The 22,448-nt window shown below is 42.7% G+C and overlaps 1 protein-coding gene across 3 annotated transcripts in view; it reads right to left on the bottom strand.

Annotated features, from left to right (window-relative positions):
- The window catches only part of LOC140188582 (tumor necrosis factor receptor superfamily member 5-like), a 66,563-nt gene extending 44,550 nt beyond the window's left edge, over positions 1-22,013 (bottom strand). The window contains exons 1-6 of one of the 3 annotated variants that reach the window (XM_072245000.1): positions 21,797-22,013; positions 17,796-17,930; positions 15,597-15,681; positions 14,934-15,076; positions 10,945-11,029; positions 5,886-6,031 (exon numbers count right to left, since the gene is read on the bottom strand). In XM_072245000.1, the coding sequence (XP_072101101.1) occupies positions 5,886-6,031; positions 10,945-11,029; positions 14,934-15,066 (364 nt within the window). In that variant the 5' untranslated portion in view covers positions 15,067-15,076; positions 15,597-15,681; positions 17,796-17,930; positions 21,797-22,013. The remainder of the gene's footprint in view (positions 1-5,885; positions 6,032-10,944; positions 11,030-14,933; positions 15,077-15,596; positions 15,682-17,795; positions 17,931-21,796) is intronic. The other 2 variants (XM_072245002.1, XM_072245001.1) reach the window with 2 other exon arrangements.
- Between the last annotated feature and the right edge of the window lie 435 nt (positions 22,014-22,448).

The raw sequence follows: 22,448 nt of genomic DNA, 5'->3' as shown, positions 1-22,448 counted from the left end.
AGACCAGCTGTTTAGTAGTGCACCAGCACACTCTCTGCAATGGTCATGTCGAGATTCCAGTTGCAACCTGAGTTTCCATTGCATCCACAGCTGTTACTCAATTTGTTGAGTTCTTATTTTTTGTTGAAGTTTTCCATCCATTTAGATATTCCTGATCTAAATGTTGTAATTCCATATCCAAGATGTGTACCTAATCAGAAAGCCTTCTGGTGAGTGTTCTTATCTACTCGGGACAGCAGTAGGGAACAGAACACTCATGTGTATTTCCCCTGTAACTACCCACCTGCTCAGTTTTCTTATGTGGGTAAACTTAAATTCACACTACAGATTATATCAATACCAATGAAACTTGCAGGGGCAACAGTAGATTTGCAACTACAATTCTATTTATAACTTCATAGATAAATAGTTATGGTTAACAGGGAATTTCCCTGTTATCAGTGCGTGTACACATTAGATTCTATGCACACATGATGCTCCAATTTATTTATATTAAATATAACTTCAATTTTTAATACACATTTTTATTTTTCTGCATAAATTGTTCCGATGAGAACGTTGGCCTGTTTCCCTTTCCTCAGATGTTCAATAATTTCAGGATTTTATTCTTGTTACTTAAATAAGACCGTAAGAGCTAGGAGCAGAATTAGACCATTAGACCATCGAGTCTGCTCTACCATTCTGCTAAACTCTCAGTGAGTACAGGTCCAGAGACACCAACGGTCATGTTAACCCTCTCATTCCCACAATTATTCTTGTGAACCTCCTCTGGAGTCTCTCCAATACCAGCACATCCAAAATTGCTCACAATATTCCAACTGCGGTCTGACCAATTCTTTATAAGGCCTCAGCATTACATCCTTGCTTTTATATTCTAGGCCTCTCGAAATTAATGCTAACATATAACAATAACGTTGTTTCCAACAGGATTTAAAACTGAGTCAGCATTGTTGAATTCTCACCTGCCAATCAGCAGCAAAAATGGTGCATGAATTCTGTCAATTTTTCTATGCATTTAAATGGAACAGAATTTAAATGTTATCATTTGATCACAACTGATCATTCTGCCATCACTGGTTGTCCCATCATCTTGACTGATAAAAGGAGACACAACATGGTCAGTCAGGCAGTGTGGCTTGCCAGTGTAGTAAACAATGGAATGGTGCCTGAGCATAAAGGAGGAGAAGATGGCAGCGCGAGGGCAGCACGTGTGGCCTCTCCAGTGACGAATATCTGCTATCTGTCAAGTTAGGGGACCGTGCACAATTCTGATTTGATGGAGACGGATGCAAGAGTACGGAGGAACATCTGGAAAACTTCTGAAATGCCCGCTTTGCTGCCGCTGCTACTGTGTGGTAACTGGAATCTCCGGAGCAAGAGACCCCGAAATTCTCAGCTTTGCTTGTTTCAGTGGCCGGGGCGAGGTCGAAGGCGCTCGGCAGAGGATGGCGCTCGGGAGGCTGTATTGGAGGGGCTGGTCAGAGGCTCGAAGTTTTCGGACGGACGGACTCAGTGTCGGCTATGGTCGGCTGCTTCCAAGGCATCGGCAAGTTGACGGTGCTTGGAGGTTTATGGCAGGGAGTTGCTCCCTTTTGCCGCCTGCTATCGGGGACTCGGGAGTCAATCAACTCGGGGCTATTGAGATTGTTTTTTTACCGTGCCTATGGTTTGTTCTTCATCAAATTATGGTATTGCTTTGCACTGCTGTAACTGTATGTTATAATTATGTGGTTCTGTCAGTGTTAGTCTTTGGTTTGTCCTATTTTCTGTGATATCACTCCAGAGAAACATTGTATCATTTCTTAATGCATGTATGCATTTCTAAATGACAATAAAAGAGGACTGAGTGTTCTCATAATCTAAGTCTGCTATTCAAACAGACATTGCTGTACATTTTACTTGCCAGCTGACTTGCAGCCCTCAACTTAGGCTCTTTGGTGGCTCTCTATATTTGATGCAGTTTATTGAAGTGAACAACTATACTTGGATTCTCCAGTTTATCAGCGGGATTCTGAATTTCTTGCATCATCGTCACAACTGTAGCCAACTCTGTGTCATGACCTTTCTTGACCTAGTCAGCCTTCAAGGGTCCAGTCAGGTCTGCAATAACAGTAGCTGGTTCTCTCAAGGATGTCAACTGATTATTTCCAAAGCAAAGGTGAGAACTGCTTTATCTCCACCTGCTGAGTACATGACCAAACTTTTGCAGCTGTAAAGAAATGTACTTCGGTTACAAGTCTGATATACAGAGACATTTGCCTTCAGGGTCACTGTTATCTGAATATATAGTTAGAATGATTTGGGGAATTGGTAGGCCTGAAGTTTGAGAGAGTTTCAAAGAAAGCATTATCCATACATTATAAATATGGAGCTGTCATTTGATGTTTAGCACATAAAATATTGAGCCCCACGTTAGGCCAGCAGATCTTTCCACTGAAAGCATCTCTGTATGATGCCTGCTGTGCCTTGTCTTGTCCAATAAAGAAGCTGCTTTGTATCTACCAGTACATTTCTCTGATAACTTCATTCATGCAACAACATATATAATGATCCATATTCTTGGTCCTGAACCAATATGGATGTTTATCAACAGCATTAACTGTCACAATTCACTCCAGTGAGTGAATATTACCCCAGTGAGTGCTTCTTAGGTTTTTCTCAGATTCTTGTTCTGTGGATCTTTGTTTACACAACACTGAAATGCACAACTGTCTGTGTTGGTATTTACTTCTCCATTCTGGCATTGTGTTTCCAACTGTTCTTAATTCTCGTGAGTAAACTTCATTTCATTTCTCCAATGGAGAACTAAAAGTTAGAGAATTGAGTAGAACACCAATCCTGCTTTGCCACAAACAGACTCTGGCCAAGGTAGTTTCAATAAGCAATCTGCTCCAAATTCAAAAAGCCATTCTTAATTAACTGTTTGAAAATTTAAGAATATGCAAACTTTTAAGTTCTATTTTATGGACACTTAAACGTAGGGGCATAAACAAGTTGTACATTAAACTTTAATGGACTTTAAACTTTATTTCTCCTTTTAACCTGTGGTATTCTTTCTAGTACCAGTAACAGACATCCCACCCTGCAAAAGCTTATTTCAGGGAGGTAGCACCATCAATTTGCAGGAGACTCCCGGAACTTCCAGGAGAGGTGGGATGTCTGCAATAGAGTAACTCTTCAGCAGCCAGCCAGCTAGTTTAAATAACGTTAGCTATGCTAGTGAACGAATGACACCTATTAAACTCACCTCAACATATCTTTTACCATCTTAACCCACCATGGGCAATAGAAAAGTCACTGTTGCAAACAGTGCAGCGAGCAACACTGTCATTATTTTTGACCCCTATTAGGCAGGGGTATACTTCAAGGTAGTCTGGGGTGACATACGTTTTATATTTTCTTTTTTTGGAATACTCTCCCATGACGTGCTCTTTCTCTCTCTCTCACTCTCAAAAATTGAATTCCGGGATAGTGTATCTAATTTGCAGACATCAGGGAGCCACTATTAATATGCAGGAGAGGTGGGATGTCTGCAGTAAAGCAGCATCTAATGGAAATTTAGATAATCTCCACCAAAAAAATTGAACCAAATGATAAAGGAGCTTCATGACAAACTATTTTGTTGATAATGCTAATTTAAATGCCAGAAGTTAGGTCTTGAATTAAAGATTATTTAGAAATATGGTCATAAAGATCAAGGTATTCATCACATTACCTAAATAACTGGGTAAAAAATATAAGGATGGGACAAGGAGTAAGCTCTCTGGCCCACTCATCAGGCCCATCTACAGGGATGACAGAGGTTATGGAGAGAAGGCAGGACAATGGGGTTGAGCGGGATAATAAATCAGCCATAATGGAATTCTGCTCATGTCTTACGGCCGTACCCGTTTATTGATTAGGTCATCAGGAAGTAGTTGACAGAGACCATTTGTCAATCCTTCAAAACAGGTAGTTAAGCTCATACAGAGGGTAAAGATAATGGGCAGGTATTTGACAACTTTTTTAGATGAGCCCTTCATGCTGGCCTTGTCTTGACACAATACTTTGATCAGCTCAGGACCCAAAGAGGTCACTGTGGAGTCATGTCCAAAAGTGAAACATTTCACTGTCCACTGTTCCACTAAAAGCAAACTGATAAGTGCTACTGGTTGTACACAATTTTGTATAATTTCAGATAATTATAATGACTGGAATTGCTTTGTGAGCCAAGAAAACTTTCCTATTCCTGACCTGTGAGTAGCTTGTGATTCTTGGAGAAAAGTTAAAGCTTTACCCGAGATCTGAAGGAAAGGCATGAAATGAAAAAGATTGCTTCCATTTTGCCTCATTCAATAATCTGGTGGCAGCAAGCAAATTTCATCAGTCACAACAAAAACAGACTTCATTACCATCTGATGGTTGAAGAACTCTGACAATCCACTTATCACTTCCTCAAGGACAATTAGATGGGCAGTAACTACCAAATTTGCCTGGTATGTCCACATCAGAATGGATGAATAAAGATGGAAATCCAGCATTCTACAGAAGGTATTCAATCAGTCCATTAAATCTGTACCAACACTCAGAGCATTCTGAACCATATCACTCCCTCAAGCACTTCAAGCTTCCATAAGACCATAGGAGCAGAATTAGGCCATTTGGCCCATTGTGTCTGCTCCATCATTTCATCATGGCTGATCCATTTTCCCTCTCAGCCCCAATCTCTTGCATTCTCTCCATACTCTTTCATGCCCTGACTAATCAAGAATGTATCAACCTCTACCTTAAATATATCCAATGACGTGACCTCCACAGCCGCCTGTGGCAACAAATTCCAGATTCACCACCACAGATTCAGCCAGGAAGAAAATCTTCCTCATCTCCGTTCTAAAAGGACGCCCCTCTATTCTGAGGCAGTGTCCTCTGGTCTTAGACTCCCCTACCATAGAAAACATCCTCTCCACATCCTCTCTATCAAGGTCTTTCAATGTTCGATAGGTTTCAAGGTCTCATTTCTTCTGAATTCCAGTGAGTACAGGCCCAGAGCCACTAAACACTCTTCATATGACAAGCCTTTCAATTAGTCATTTTTGTGAACCTCCTTTGAACCCTCTCCAATGTCAGCACATCCTTTCTTCAATAAAGGGCCCCAAAACTGCTCACAATTCTCCAAGTGAGGCCTCACTAGTGCTTTATAAAGCCTCAATGTTACATCCTTGATTTTATATACTAGTCCTGAAATGAATGCCAACGTTGCATTTGCCTTCCTCAGCATGAACTCAACCTGCTAATTATCCCTTAGGAGAATCCTGCACAAGGACCCACAAGACCCTTTGCACCACAGATTTATTAATTTCCCGACAACTTATACTCTTACATCTAAATAAACCTCTCTTCATCACCCTGCTTCTTCCACCAACCTTCTACACCAGGAGTAATATTCATGATGGTTTGGGAGGAAACAGGAGCAACGAGGGGGAAAGATCACAGAGAGAGCATGCAAAGTTCCCACAGACAGCATTTCCTTTGTGGTCAGAATGGAACAAGGGACCCTGGAGATGTGAGACATTTACACTGCCTGTAATGTCACTGTGATGACCATAATGCAGTTCCTTTGTGGCCAGTATTGATTCTCATTGTGAATTAATTTTGACATTGCTACAATTGAGAGGAAAAGTAATTAGAATGGGACTCAAAACCAAATTCTGGGATCTGAATAAATTGGACAAAGCTTATGAGCTGAAACACAATATTTGGACTTAATCTACTTGAATACCAGCAAAGTGGAAGCAAAAGGACATGAAGCATCATTAACAAATAGATTTATTTTACCAAACACATACTGAAATCATTATACCAATCGAACAAATGGGCTTCTGAAATATATGGAAGAAATCCCATACCTGAAAATAACAAGCAGTATTTTTCACTGTTTTCTTGGTATGTGATATAGGTAATGATAGAAACAATTAAGAGCAAAGCCTGTAGATTTGGGGCTACCACATTGAGCTTTTCCACCCCAGCTGGAATTTGGACCATCTGTTCATCCCTGTGGAAAATGAAAAACAGAGTCAAAGGTCATTATCATTGATGCTCCAATAACTGCACCTCCCAAGAATGTTCAGCAATTTTTCTTTCAAAAGAAAAAATAAGTCAATTTCACTACCCTGTTCTTTTCCCCTTATCCCTAGAACTTAGACCCTTTTACTTATTCAGTATTCTTTTTGAAACTACAATTTCTTTTTTTCAACTTGTTCCTTTGCCTGCTAAAATGTTACGATCCTTGCCTCCCACTCCATTTCCTATGAACATCAGCATCATGAAAAGGGAAGAATTATTGTTTCTCCCCATGTCGTAACTTCATGGTAACATTAGCATTGCTAACAATGGGATTTTTAACAATTCCAGATTCTTTTCTTCATGGAATTTAAATTCACCAGCTCACCAGACTGATAATTCAAGAGAAAATAGAAATCATTCAGTTGCATTTAAGGAGAGACAAAATAAATAACTTGATAATGCATCAGTCAAGCAAATATATCTTATTATAATTCTACAGGGCCTTGATGAGACTAGACTTTTGCTCTCCTTACCCAAGAAAGGATACACAGGTTTTTATTTTTATTTATAGAAGTATGTATGTTCTTCCATCGTCAACGTCAATGAGGACCTCGACACCAGATGGTGTAATTTATAGAAGGAAAATGCATAAAGCAAGCAGACTTTTCCAACCAGACACAAAAACACAAGTTGCATTTCAGAGGACGAGAATTATAGTCAATATATATCCTTGAGCACTCAAAAGTATATTAAACATCTCTGAATAGCAAATTTAAAATTTAATTATTAAAAATACACTCAGTGGCCACTTTATTAGGTACTTCCATTACCTAATAAAGTGGCAAGTGAGTGTACATTAGTGGTCTTCTGCGGCTGTAGCCCATCCACTTCAAAGTTCAACCTGCTGTGAGTTCAGAGATGCTCCTCTGCACACAACTATTATAAAGTGTGTGGTTATTTGAGTTAGTCACCTTCCTCTCAGCTTGACCCAGTCTGGCCATTCTTCTCTGGCCTTTCTCATTAACAAGGCATTTTCACCCACAGAACTGCCACTCACTGGATGTCCTTTGTTTCTCACACCATTCTCTGTAAAGACTGATGCGCAGGAAAATCCCAGGAAATTTGCAGTTTTTGAGGTACTCAAACCACCCTGTCTAGCATAACAATCATTCCACAGTCTAAGTCACTTAGATCACAGTATCTCCCCATTCTGATGCTTGGTCTAAACAACAAATGAACCTCTTAAGTATATCTGCATACCTTTATGCAGCGAGTTGCTGCCACTCGATTGGCTGTTTAAATATTTGCATTAATGAGCAGGTGTACAGGTGTACCTAATAAGGTGCTCACAGAGTGCCTCAGAACACTTACTCAAGACAAGAGGAGGCAAATTACTTTCCTTAGGAGGGTTGAGAGTCTTTTGATACCTGAAATACCAATGGAAACAGCTTCTTCTTTAAGGCAGGTTCTTGATAAGCAAAAGGATGAATGATTATTGGGAGTAAGCAGATTTGAAGTAATAAATTGAATCTGCTTATGATCACCTAACTGATGATGGCATAACTTTAAGGAGCTGAAGGATCTACTCCTGCTCCTAATTAATGTAAGTACACAAGTAGTAGTGGCACATTACATGCAAAGGTAACAGCAGGACAGATAGGAGACAGAACTGTTACTGGTGTTCTAGTTATGGTGATAGTAACACTGAGGTTTATGGAGTTGGCCATACTAATGGGGAGGGTTCTTCCTGTGATTATTTCGGGGTGACTGATGAAAGAAGCTTAATGATGATGATGTCAGAACACTTGATGGCTCTTTTCTACTTTATCCAAAAATGTCCTTGCAATGATGTACAGCATTTCGTATTGTGTGGCCAATGTAGACCCCCTCTCCAAATTAGGACTCTCATCTTTGAAAATGGCTATCACTTTCTCACTGTTGAAGATTGCCTCTGTAAAATGACTTCTCATAGTGATGTTTTAGTTGCAATGCTGCTACGGTGGCAGAACTGAGTGATGATGGCGCTAAACGGCGACTCCTTTGCTTGAATCTTCGGAAACAGCTTTATTTCTATCTTTGATATCATTTTTTCCCCCTTTCAACGTTCTTTTGAAGACCCTGACCTGGAGTTACACGCTGAATTCAGTTCTTTGCGGGCCTCCTGTCCAGCTCTCAAGACCTCATGTTTAGCCACTTTTCGATATGCCAAGTATGCAGCCTGGAAGGCTAGTGTGTCTTCAGGGTGCCGGATTTTCATGGCTCTGGAGGCGGGCTGATTCAAGGCTGATGCCACCGCCAACGACTGATGTGTCGCGGGAGAACAAGGAAGATCAGAAGCAGCAGGCTTGCTGTTGGCTGTGTACCCAGAGACATAGGGCACAGAAAAAGCGATGTAAAGACTTTTAACACCATAAATCCGCCAGTTGTTTTATTGTGTCTCTCCTCAACAGGTGAAACGGGGACACCTCTTTTTCCCTTCTTAGGGAGGGGGAGACACACACACTGCTATGTCGAATACTGGGTGAACGAGTAGTCTTTGGGGTACTGCAAGTCTGTCTCTATTAACGCTTTGCTGCACGCTGAGTGCTTGGTGGGGGCGCCGACACTTTTTTGCTGGTGGGGGGGGGGGGTCGTTGCCTTGCTGCTGCTTGTCCGTGGGTGGGGAGGGGTGAGTTGGAGAGGGCATTAGGGTTCTAACATTTAACTGTCATTCATTCTTTGGGGCACTCTGTTTTTGTGGATGATTGTGAAGAAAAAGAATTTCAGGATGTATCCTGTATGCATTTCTCTGACATTAAATATACCTATTGATGCGTGGCCACTTAATCCTTATTGTAAACTCTTTAGCACGAGATTTTGATATTTCCTGGTCATCCTGATCTGCCTCATTAAACACAGCTTTGTTTACCAATTTGACAATGTCTTCTCAAAAATTCAAGAGGAAGCTACTAACATGATGAAGGAAGCCCTGAACACTGCCAGAGATGGAGAACCTTCATTGCTGCCCTATAAATATATATAATGTACAGGCATGGTCGAGTAGTGGTTTGCACAACACTTTACAACACCAACTGTAAGATTGGGATACGATTCCCATTTCTGCCTGTAAGGAGTTGCACGCACGCCCTGTGATTACTTGGGTTTCCTTCGAGTGCTTTGGTTTCCTCCCATATTCCAAAGATGTATGGTTAGGGCTGGTGAGTTGTAGACATACTATGTTGGTGCTGGAAGCGTGGTGGCACTTGCAGTCAACCCAACACAATCCTCGCTGATTTCATTTGCTACTGTCAATACACTTCACTGTATGCTCCAATGTCTCGAAGCTAATTCTCTGTATGGTGTACGGGGTGTCCAGGGAGGGGCAGCACCTCTGGTGGCAGGCTTGTCGTACTCCACTCAGGGGCAGCTCATCCAGCTTTGGTCCCCACCTGTCACCCAGCTCTCACCTGTGGCTCCAAGTAACTGTTTGCAATCGACAGCAGCCACACTGCTTCAAAAGGAGAGTTAAACCAGGTGAGGGTAGCTGGGAACATTCAACCCCAGTGAGACAGGAATTTGCCTGCCCCAGCATGAGAAGCCAGTTCCAGCAGACTGGGCAGATGAGATCAACTACAAGATCTAACGGCCAAGAAGGCAATGCTGCATGCTTCATGGAAAGCGAAGGGCATGACAAGACACAGAAGGTAACATGGCTATCCACTACAGCCAAGGAAGTCTCCAGTCATGACAGTTTTTCATACCAATGGATCAAGATTTGTAAGGGTGAGAGAGTGGAACTGGTCCAGTCCAACAAGACTCCTCCCGCACAGGTCTTGGTCATCGTCAGACAATCAACACATGTTCTTCACTTTTATACTGCACCCAGTGTTGTGTTACCGCTTATACTGTAGCTTGCCATTTTTCCTGAGAGGAGGTGCAATCATTAGAGCTGCTGGGGGTGATTTGAAACCAAGAATACACATAATACGTTGTTAAGAACAAGTGAAGCATCACGGCATTAATGATATTGACAAGAGACAAAAAGGCAAGAATGGTCACATTGCACTTGGGAGTACTGTGAGCATTCTGGGCCCTTTTCCTAAGAAAAGGAGAGGGTCCAGAGGAGGTTCACGAGAATGATCCCAAGAATGAAAGGGAGAATATACGAGGAGCATTTAATGGCTCTGGACTCTAGTTTAGAAGAATAAAGGGGGATCTCATTGTAATCTATCGAATACTGAAAGGCCGAAATAGAGTGGATGTGGAGAGGATGTTACTTATAATGGGGAAATCTAGGACCACAAGGCACAGAAGAATGTCCCTTCAGAACAAGGATGAGAAGGAATTTCTTTAGCCAGAGGGTGGTGAATCTGTGGAGTTCTTTTCCACAGTCAGCAGTGGAGGCCAAATCATAGGGTAGATTTAAAGTGGAGGTTGATAGGTTCATGATTAGTAAGAGCGTCAAAGATGGGGAGAAGCCAGTAGAGATAATAGATCAGCCGATAAAGTGGCAGAGCAGAAACAATGGGCCAAATAGCCTCATTCTGCTCCTATGTTAATAGTCTTATGGAACAACAAAATGTATTATTCATGGTGATTAGTCTCCATTTTGTTATAGCAAGAAAAGTTTGTTAATTAAGGACAGATGTTCTAAATAATCTGTGGCATTTCAGTGAATCAAACAGGGATAACTGTATTTGCTAGAGTTAGGAGGGCATCTATTCTCTCCAGCTCAGAGAAATGAGGGATGACCTCTGCAAAGTACAAAGTGCTTGGGAGGCTCAAGAGTAGATACAAGGAGGATGCTTGCTCTGGTTTAGAACTACAAGGGCTCTCAGGATCAAAATAACAGATGGGCCATTTCAGTCTAATAGTATCACCCAATTAGAGTAACACTAGTTCTAGATCCACTTCACTGCTTACCCATTTCTTTTACTGAGCGCCATTGATCTATCAATGGATTCCAATCCGTGCCACCTCCTGCTCCCGATATGACCCCTGAGATTTCCTGCAGAAAGGTGAACAAAAAACAAAAATAGTAAGTGCTTGCCAGTCCAGTGAATTGTGTCGTTCTGATATTTAACAAGTAGGCTTGACTTTGTGTATTTTCTGTTTCTTGGCAAAGCTGAATTCTTACACAATCCTGATGCTTGGGTACAGCTTGCACCAGCAGTTAATCCAAATAACATTTGTTGTTAGTACCTTATACTTATGAAGTAATGACATATTTCAACATCAAGATCCACACAATATAGGTCTAACAACTCTTAACAAAGCAAAACTGCCTAATTTAACTTTAGCTCCAGAAACAATTCTAATTCTTTCATACCACATTCACAACACCATTCTACCATCAAGGTTTATAAACTTTTCCATACATTTAACTGCATGCTTTGCAATTATGATGTGTAAAATTTTCTGATATTTCTCCAAATGCAGAAATCTACAGGATTAGAAATTCATCCTGTGTCATGTCCACAATACAAGAGCCTCATTCCATCATGCATCTTATTTTGCTAATTTGCTTAATTACCTTCAGTGTAATTGAAATACAGGCTTTCTTTAAAACTCATTTGCCTATTTCGATGCACATTTTCTTCTATTCTCCGGATACAATAATAGGTATCTCTAGACCAGTGGTTCCCAACTTGAGGTCCATGACCCTTTGGTTAATGGTAGGGGGCCATTGCACAAAAAGGGCTGGGACCCCCTGCTGTAGATGATGTCTTCATCCAAATGGCTTAATTCTTAATTATTACTGATTACAGCAATTTCCCTGACTGTATTTCTAGTATCTATGGAAACTGCCTACATGTTTAACCATTTCAATCTTCCCTAAGTAGTTAACACCCAATATTACATCAGGATCCTGATTTTCCTGAAGCCATTTCTCAGTAAACCTGCCATATTAGGTTCCTCACAACACATGACCTACAGTTCTTTGTATTTATATGCAGAGGTATGTATTTATTCATTGTCTGTTACTGTGTACCGATATCAGTTTTAACTCTTATTAATCAGCTATATTTCATGTGAATCTAAAACCATCTTGATACAGTTCTGTGCAAAAGTCTTAGGTACAATATATATAGTTAGGGTGCTTAAAACTTTTGCACAGTACTGTACTGCTGCCGCAAAAAAAAACAAATTTCCTGACATATATGAGTGATGATAAACCTGATTCTGATATGAGTCTCTAGTGTGGATTGAGACTGGGAAAGGGAGAAGGGAGAGGGGTGCGGAGAAAGTGGGAAGCACCAGAGAGATATTCTGTAATGATCAATAAACCAATTGTTTGGAATCAAATAACCTTGTCTGGAATCTGAGGGCTGGGTGCATCTGCACTCATGCCACCTCCACATTTGGCACACCTTCTCTGCCACCTATCCTGCACCCCTCCCGCGACGTTCCATCACCATTCTCTACATCCTTTGCTCCTGCCAAGTTTACAAAATTGCAAATACAGTAATGTGCAAATCTCTTAGATATATATTAGAAACTGTTCTAGTTCTGACACAAGCACGCTGATTTGAAATGCTTATTCTATTTTCCTATTGATAAGATTCTTTTTTTAAAATATTTATTCATTTACGGGATGTGGGCATCGCCAGCTAAGCCAGCATTTATTGCCCATCTTCAGTTGCCCTTGAGAAGGTGATGATGAGCTGCCTTCTTGAACCGCAGCAGTCTAAGGTGTAGGTACACCCATAGTGCTGTCAGGGAGGGAATTCCATGATCTTGACCCAGCAACAGTGAAGGAGTGGTGATATGTTTCCAAATCAGGATGGTGAGTGACCTGGAGGGGGATTTCCAAGTAGCGGTGTTCCCAGATATCTGCTGTTCTCATCCTTTCAGATGATAGTGGTTGTGGGTCTGGAAGGAGCTGCCTTAGGAACTTTGGTGTGTTGTTGCAGTGCATCTTGTAGATAGTACACACTACTGTGACTATTCGTCGATGGTGGAGGGATTGGGTGCTTGTGGAAGGGGTACCAATCAAGTGGACTGCCTTGTACTGGATGGTGTCATGCTTCTTGAGTATTGATGGAGCTGCAGTCATCCAGGTGAGTGTTGAGTATTGCATTACACTCCTGACCTGAACCTTGTAGATGGTGGACAAGATCTGGGGAGTCAGGAGGTGAGTTTCAGGATTCCTAGCCTTTGACTTGCTCTGGTAGCCACAGTATTTATATGGCTAGACTAGTTCAGTTTCCTGTCAATGGTAACCCCCAAGATGTTGATAGTAGGGGATTCAGTGATGGTGATGTCACTGAATGTCAAGGGACGATCGTTAGAGCCTCTCTTATTGGAGATGGTCATTGCCTGGCACTTGCATGGCTCGAATGTTACTAGCCACTTGTCAGCACAAGCCTGGATATTGTCCAGGTCCTGCTGCATTTGGGTATGAACTGCTTCACTATCTGAGGAGTCACGAATGGTGCAGAACATTGTGCAGTCATCTGCAAACATCCCCACTTCTGACCTTGTGACAGAAGGAAGGTCATTGATGAAGCAGATGAAGATGGTTGGTTCTAGGACACTTCCCTGAGGAACTCTTGCAGTGATGTCCTGAGGATGAGATTGACCTCCATCCACCACAGCCACCGTCCTTTGGGTCAATGATTCCAATCAGCAGAGGGTTTTCCCCCTAATTCCCATTAACTCCATTTTAGCTAGGACAACTTGATGCCGTACTCAGTCAAATGCTGTCTTGATGTCGAGGGCCATCACTCTCACCTCACCTCTGGTCCATGTTTGGACCAATGAGGTGATGAGGCCAGGAGCGGAATGGCCTTGACGGAACCCAAACGGGGCATCCGTAAGCAGGTTATTGCCGAGTAGGTGCTGCACAACAGCACTGTTGATGACCCCTTCCACTACTTTGCTGGTGATTGAGAGCAGGCTGATAGGGCAGTAATTGGCTGGGTTGGACTTGTCCTGTTTCTTCTGTACAGGACACAACTGGGCAATTTTCCACATTGCCGAGTAGATGCCGGTGCTGTAGCTGTACGAGAACAGTTTGGCTAGTAGCATGGCAAGTTCTGAAGCACAAGTCTTCAGGGATATTGCTGGGATTTTGTCTGGGCCCATAGCCTTCATAGTATCCAGTGCTTTCAGCCATTTCTTGGTATCACGTGGAGTGAATCGGATTGGCTCCATACTGACATGTGGAATGCTGGGGACTGCTGGACGAGGACAAGCTGGATCATCGACTTGGCACTTCTGAGTTAAGAGTTTCACAGATGCCTCAGCCTTATCTTTTGCACAGGTGTGCTGAGCTCCTCTATCATTGAGGGTGGGGACATTTGTGGAGCCTCCTCCTCCAGTGAGTAGTTTGATTGTCCACCACCATTCACGGCTGGATGTGGCAGGATTACAGAGCTTAGATCTGTTCCATTGGTTGTGGGACCACTTAGCTCTGTCAATTACTTTGGTTCATGGTGTTCCGCATGCAAGTAGTCCTGTATTGTATGCCGGCTCATGAGGTTACAGACTGTAGTTGAGTACAATTCTGCTGCTGCTGATGGCTCACAGCGTCCCATTGATGCCCAGTCTTGGGCTGCTAGATCTGTTTGAAGTCTATCCCATTTAGCACAGTGCCACACAACACGATGGAGGTATCTTCAATGTGGAGATGGGATTTAGTCTCCACAAATACCGTGCGGTGGTCACTTCTACCAATGCTGTCATGGACAGATGCTTCCACGGCAGGCAGGTTGGTGAGAATCAGGTCAGGTGTGTTTTTCCGTCTTGTTGGTTCCCTCTCTACCTGCAGTAGGCCCAGTCTAGCAGCTAATACTAGACCAGTCTAGTATTGGTCTTGTATGACCAATCAATAACACATCATGTGTACTGAATATATAAAGCAATGTGCAAGTCTAGAAAATGACGTTAAAATGGCATAAACTGCAGACCTGAGAAAAACAGCGCATGATCACTATCAACGATGATCATCCATCCAGTGATGAGCAATGCTGTTAACAGTGAGACATTTAGGGTGACAGGCAGTAGTTTCCAGTTCTCATTCTTCATTGGAACAGAACACATCCTTTAGTATCTGCAAAACACAATTACACAACTCTGGGGATTTACTAAATGGTTCTCAGTCAAGCAATCCTTCTGAAATACCTCTCAGTCTCCCCCCCCCCGCACCCTTCTTTCTTCTACCATTCACTCTCCTCTTCTCTCAAGTTTCTTTCTTCTCCAGCCCTTGACCTTTCTCCAACCACCTGGCTTCACCTATCACCTTCCAGCTTGCCTCTTTCCCCTCCCCCCACCTTTTAATTCAGGCATCTCCCCCCCCCCTCCATCTTCCCTCTCAGACCTGCAGAAGAGTCTCAGTCCAAAACATCAACTGTTTATTCTTATCCATAGATGCTGCCTGACCTACTAAGTTCCTCCTGCATTTTGTGTGTGGTGCTCTGGATTTCCAGCATGTCCTTCATTTTCTCATTCCTGTGTGTAACTATTGGAAGTCCATTTATACCAAATATGAAATGGAAGGAGACATTTTGCCACTTTTGGTTCCAGGTCTAATAAATAATAGGTTATGAGGCGAGTTAAGCAATAAAACTTACATTTACTGTCTCCTACTCACAAAGACCCCCACCTCATCGGATTCTTTGCCATTTTGTAGGGCTTGACAGTTTCTTACAGCTCAACCTGTAAACCCAATGCAAAAGTGTGTTTCAGTTAATGGGTGAGTAAAATAATACCGCCTCAGTTTTTAAATATGCAGTAAGGAAAAAGGATTAGGTGTAATTTTGTCGATAGGTCAATGTACAAGAATTCCATCTAAAATTGTTCCAGAATGGCCCAGACACCTAAAAATGAAGTTACATAATACAGTGCAAAGATAATTTAGTTGTTCTAAGAATTAAATTTGATTTCTCCTTACTATGTGCTAAAATGTGTAACACAAAATGGAAGTTTGTAAGACAAAATTGTGTGTTTGGGTGTGAGAATTTTTTGAGAAAGTACAAATGAACCAGTCCAGAACTGAGTGTGCATACCAGTCTACAGCCTTGAGAGTAGATAACGGTGAAATACATATTTGTCCGGAAAGTACTGGGCTAAATTGTTATGATATATTTTTGAAGAGATCTTGAAGAGTATAAAAAACAGCTATGTTTTTATGCAAGCAGTGAATCTTGAGTCTCAGTCTTTACACAAGTCTAATAAACTTTTTAAATATAATCTTTGAAAGGTTTCATCAGAGGTGAAGCCCTCACAACCACTGAGCACATCTACATGAAATGCTGTTGTAGGAAAACAGCCTCCATCATCAGAGATCCTCACTACCTCTCTTCTCACTGCTGCCATTAGGTAGAAGGTACTCACACCACCAGGTTCAAGAACAGTTACTACCCCTCAACCTACAGGCTCTTGAACAAAAGGGGATAACTACACTTACTTGGTCATTGATTGAAATGTTCCCACATCCAATGATATCACTTTAAGTAGTCTTTATCTTGTTATTTCATGTTCTTGTTATTTACTGGTATTTATTTATATTTACGTTTGCAGTTTGTTGTCCTCTGCACTCTACTTGTTCTTTCATTGATCCTGTTATAGCTATAGATTTGCAAAGAATGCCCACAGAAGAATTAATCTCAGGGCTGCATGTGGTGACATAGATGTACTCTGATAATATTTATTTTGATTTTGAAAATGTGTACAGTGTCTCCTTTGACTACGGATACCCCATGCTGCATAATCAAAAGAGATCAAGGAACAATTTTTAAAATATTTTTGTTACAATTGTCTGAAATCTGATTATAAAGCTCAGGCACAAGAGGCTGCAGATCCTGGAATGTGAGCAAAAAAACCCAAACTGCTAGAGGAGTTCGGTGGCACAAGCAGAATCCACGGTGGTAAAGGTATTGTCGTCATTTTGTGTCATGACTCTGCATCACGAAGACTTGCTGCTGTAGGGATCACACAATCATTTACATCCACCAGACGCTAAAGCTTTAGTAACATCGGACAAGGACACCTACAAGAGGCTACCAATACACAGGAGATACAGGACCCTGAAGACCCACACTGTAAGGTTCAACATCATCTACTTCTCCATTGCTGTCAGTTTCTTGAACTCAAAGTTCAAAGTAAGTTTATTACCCAAGTACATACAGGTCACCAGATTTATCCCTAAGATTCATTTTCTTGTGGGCATACTCAATAAATCCATAATAGAATAACTATAATAGAATCAATGAAAGACCACGTCAAATAGGCATTCAACCGGTGAGCAAATGACAACAAACTATTCAAATACTAAAATAAATCATAATAAAAAACAAATAAACAGTAAATATCAAGAACTGACCTGAAAAAAATGAATCCTACCTCAGACTGTATTTGCACGAACATTGTTACAATATATGACTTTTATGTAATGTGCTGTATGTATAATTTACATTTAGGTAATTTGTGTTTGTAATGTACTCTGCAGCTGCAAAAAGTCAAATTCTGTACATCTCATTGAAGTCAAGTCATATTGTCCTGCGCTCCATTTCTCCTTGTAGTAGACCCAGGATCCAGTATGGGGACAACCTGGTTTTTTTCTGTAGATACTGAGAACATAAACTCACTCAGCTGTCACTTTATTAGTTACAGGAGTGGAACTCAGTGTGGTCTGCAGCTGTACCCAATTCAGTTCAAGGTCTGAGGTGTTGTGCATTCAGAGATGCTCTTCTGTACATCACTGTATCACATCCTTCAAATTCCCAACTAAAACAGGCCTATGCTTATTGGTGTACTATAATTAAACTTACCCAGAGATCAGCTGTTTATGGAGATTAAACACCGACCTCACGATCCTTTCGCTACTCGTAAAGTAATAATACTTTATAAAATATAATAAATTTGTAGGAAATTATATCCAGTTCTTCAAATGCAGAATCCTTTCACTGCAATAAATGAAAGAAAATACATTATAACTTTAACAGAAATAGTACAAACGTACAAAAGTGTAGGACAAGGATAGGTGATCGAACAGTTTTTCCCCATAAGTCTGTGAAGCTTACACATCAGGTTATAAACTCTTCAATCTGCTCTGGGAGACAAAATAAAAACTTGTACAATTGGGAAGGGATTGATAAATGGCATGACACAGTGACCACACCAGCCAGCTGAAATGGTTTGATAAATTTTATATCAGGTAAGCTGGTGTTAGTGACTATTATGTGACTCTGACTATGATTATTGGGGGAGTGGATATGGGGTCACTTGAGTGCTTTCCAGGAGAGGGAAAAATAAACTAGTTAGCACATTAGGCAGCCATGCCCTCTTCTCACTACCACCATCAGGAAGGAGGCACAGAAATCCTGAGAGTGGTAGTTCCATGGCCGAAAATGCCATGTTAATGAGAGGTCAGGTGAGAATGGCCAGACTGGCTCAAGCTGAAAGGAAGGTGTCAACAACTCAAATAATTACATGTTACAACAGTAGAGCAGCACAATCTTCTCGTAGGGTTTAGAGGCTTGCATGCCTGAATGACCCAGAGAGATACGCAGGCTGGAGTCAGGGCTTTATGGTTTGGCTTTCAGTAGGGTTGCCCATGTCAAACAGGTCAAAGGGTAAAGGCCAGACTAAGAGTGGTCCACTGGTCCTCCAGGGTAGGGGGTTCAACTCAGGGCTAACAACTCTGACTGGTAAAACAAAACTGTTACAGAAACATCAATGAAGAATACTTCCACATCTGAGTGTGACGGTACTCCTGAGTCTCTATCCAGGACTTGCATGACTGACAGTAGTGAAAACCGAGAGGAAGCTACTGCCTTGATGAAGGAAGCCCTGAACACCACTACAGACGGATGATCTTCACTACTATCTTAAACGCCAGCAGCATAACATGCAGGAAGAAGACAACAGTGATGTACAGAAGACCATCTTTGAATGCACAACATGTCAAACCCTGAACTGAATAAGCTTCAGTTGCAGATCACACCTGCTTCCACTCCTGTACCTAATGAAGTGGCAACTAGGTGTATGTTCTCATAATCAACAAAAACAAAAGTCGTCACCATATGAGATTCTGAGTGTGCCATAAAGAGGGATGGACCTTTAGAGCACAGAACAGTATGACATGATCTCACTGAGATGTACATTCTCATCCAGGCAGTGTACGATGTGCTTCCAAGCCCATTGAACCTGCACACATGGGGCAAGGCAGAGTCATCTGCGTGCCCACTGTGCTCCAAGCGAGGAACCCTGGAGCACATCCTCAGCGGCTGTGCAAGGGCAGTTGGTGAGGGACAGTACAGGTGGAGGCATGATCAGGTCCTGAAGACCATCGCTGAAGCTGTCAGCGCAGGAGTTGAGTGGGCGAAGTGGTCCCGAACCTCCAAGCAGACCATTGCCTTTGTCAGAGCTGGGGAGCAGCCATTACCTGCCAAAAGAACATCTGCAGGCACACCTCTGCAAGGGCCTGGCAGCTGTTGGTGGACCTCGAAGGGCAGCTGAAGTTCCCCAACCATATCACAGCCACCACCCTGTGACCAGACATTGTCCTAGTGTCTGAGTTGACTAAACAAGTGGTGCTGCTGGAGCTGACAGTCCCATGGGAAGATAGCTTAGAACAGGCCTTTGAAAGGAAGCTCTCCAAGTACGCAGGACTGGTCAGCAACTGTCAGCAGGCTGGATGGAGAGCGAGGTGTCTCCCAGTGGAGGTTGGTTGTAGGGGATTCGTAGCCCATTCTTTAGTTAGAGCCTTCAGCATTTTGGGCATCGAGGGAGAGAGGAAGAGGAGAGCCATCCGCAGTACCACCGATGCAGCAGAGAGGGCCTCAAGATGGCTGTGGCTCTTGAGGAAGAAGGGAGCCATGGAGTCATAAGTAGCTAGCCATCTGGACACAAGCTGGGGTCTGATTAGCCCGGGCTGGGTCACCTGGAGGAGGTTGTTTGATGTTGAAAGACCCGAAACACCCGATGATTCCAGGAACATCACTGAAGATGTGTCCAGAAACATCAATAGATGTATGTACACAGCTTAAGGGCTCAACAGGGTAGATGTGGCAGCCTGATATCCCTTGGTAAGGAGTCTAGAATTAGGAGATATAATCCCAAAATAATGGGTAGATTATTAGGATTATTAAGGATTATTTAGGACTTCAGTGAAGCACATTTTCTTCATGCAGAGGGTGGTGAATTCTTGAAATTCTCTGTGTTACAGACTGTGGCGGCTCAGTCATTGATTATATTCAAAACTGACAAAGGTAGTTTGCTGAACAATAGAGGGATCAAGGAATAAGGAATTAGTTAGAAAAATGGTTCTTTAGTACAATGATGGGTTGGCTTGAGGGTCAGAAATGCTCGTATTTTTTACATTTTCTTCTGTGGAGATAATGTTCACAAAGTATTTTGTGGATGCTGCATACTGTAGGTGAAGTGCATTCTACTGAGAGAATGTTTGGTTTGTGTGGAGGGTGGAATGCCAATCATTGCCATTGGACTGTCTTGTCCTTGATTTACAAAACTTTTCCTTGCTGGAATGCATTGACCCAGTGATGAGCACATATTCCATCACTCACCAACTTTAGGAGGAAAATCAATTTGTGATGAGAAGTAAATTACTAATTTATTCTTCTCTGTTGGTTTTCTTCAGGGGGTGGATGTCCTTGGTAGATCTTAAACGGGTGGATGACAGGAACCGATGTAACTGTATAGAATCTATGGCTACAGCCTCGAAACAAGGGGGTCAGTCCTGAGTGACAGACAGAAGAGATTTCTTCAACCAGAGTCTTTATACCAGATGTTTGTAATGTCCTACTCAAAAGGCTTGTAGAAGCTCAGATGTCAATTGAGATTGATAGATTTTTGGAACAGGGGAAAATGGTGCAGAGGCTGAAAACAAAATTAGATAAGATCTTATTGAATGGTAATGGATGTGCAAAAGGTGAACTCCAGTTTCCATTTCTGACATTCTAAGAGTTTATAAAATCATTAAAACTGGGCTGAGGGAATGGAGTCCAGAAAGGAAAATGGAATCAAAGCGCCACATCAGAATGACAGCAGCAGCTGAAAACCCCAAGGAGAAACTGTAAACAAGCTCAGAACTAAGTGTAACTTCACTGACGGAATAGTTTTGTACATACTGAGCCTCCAGAAGAAATCACTGTCTGGTGTTCCAGGACAGAATGAACACAAAAAGCTTCGAGCAACGGTCGGCAATCGCGCCGACTCCTCCCGACCGCTAGGGGCACACTCGCCGGGCGGCGAGTAATTCCGCAGCCGTGGGAGAACCGCGATTCCTCCCGGCCGCTAGGGGCACACTCGCCGGGCAGTGAGTAATCCCGCTGCTACGGGAGAACCGCGACTCCTCCCGACCGCTAGGGGCACACTCCCCGGGCAGTGAGTAATCCCGCTGCTACGGGAGAACCGCGACTCCTCCCGACCGCTAGGGGGACACTGACCGCCAGGGGGCGCTCTGGTCAAGTTCCCCCCCCCCCCACAACGGTCCTATTTGAAATCTGCCGACATCGGTCAGTGAACCGGCCACCGCTCGGATCGGTTCCCGGCGCGAAGTGGAAGCCTCTCGGCGTTCGCAATGTCGCACAAACACGGCCCTCACCGCGAACATTCCAGCGCCCGGTCGAAAAGGCAGAAATAAACACGGGAGCTGGGCGGAGCCGGGAGCAGATCACGAACCTCTCCCTCCCCGTCTCCTCAGACCGACCCCGATCGCATCGCGGCTCCAAACCGGCCGACTGACTGACTGACTGACTGCGAAACGAAGGGACACGGTCCCAGTCGGTTAAGCGATGTCTGTACTTACTGGAGAGCCGCTTTACAGCGCCGGGGACGCTGGATTCAGATCCACCGGAAGAGCGACACGAACACTGCCGACATCGTGAACCATGATCAGCCGCAGTTTCAGTTTCTGTGGGCTGGGCAGGGATAACACTGAACCTATCACTGAGTGATTGACTCCCCACACAGTCAAGGCTAATTATATATAAAATCCGCATGAAGCAGAACCTTTGTCTCCCTTCCCACAGCATACGAAGCGGGACATTACTCTGAGCAGTAACAAATTGGGACAGCATTTCTTTTTTTTGTTTGTATCGTATCGTTCTGCTAGTAACCACTCATTTCAAGATGAATTATATTTCTTTGATCTCTATGTGGCGGGGTGGATTTCCCCAACACTTTTTCCAGTAGCCCTGCAAATGCAAATTCCGGAAACAAAAATTGGTTTATTCTGACGTAGAAAGTTGCAGTGAAAAATAAAGCGATCGATGACACTGCCCCACAGAAAATCGTGTGAAGATTATGATCTTTAAAACATGAAACTATTTTTTTTAATGTACAGGAGTCTTCTTGGAACTAATTCGGAAAATGTGTAGCTCCGGCGGCTGATGGCAGAGTTGCTCTCGGATCTCTTTTACAAAGACGCCGCCTGACCTGCTGAATTTCGTGTGCGCTGC

The sequence above is a fragment of the Mobula birostris genome, chromosome 27 (assembly GCF_030028105.1).
Source record: "Mobula birostris isolate sMobBir1 chromosome 27, sMobBir1.hap1, whole genome shotgun sequence".
Taxonomy (NCBI): domain Eukaryota; kingdom Metazoa; phylum Chordata; class Chondrichthyes; order Myliobatiformes; family Myliobatidae; genus Mobula; species Mobula birostris.
The sequence above is the reverse complement of the archived record's forward strand: the minus strand, read 5'-3'. Positions and strand labels throughout refer to the sequence as shown.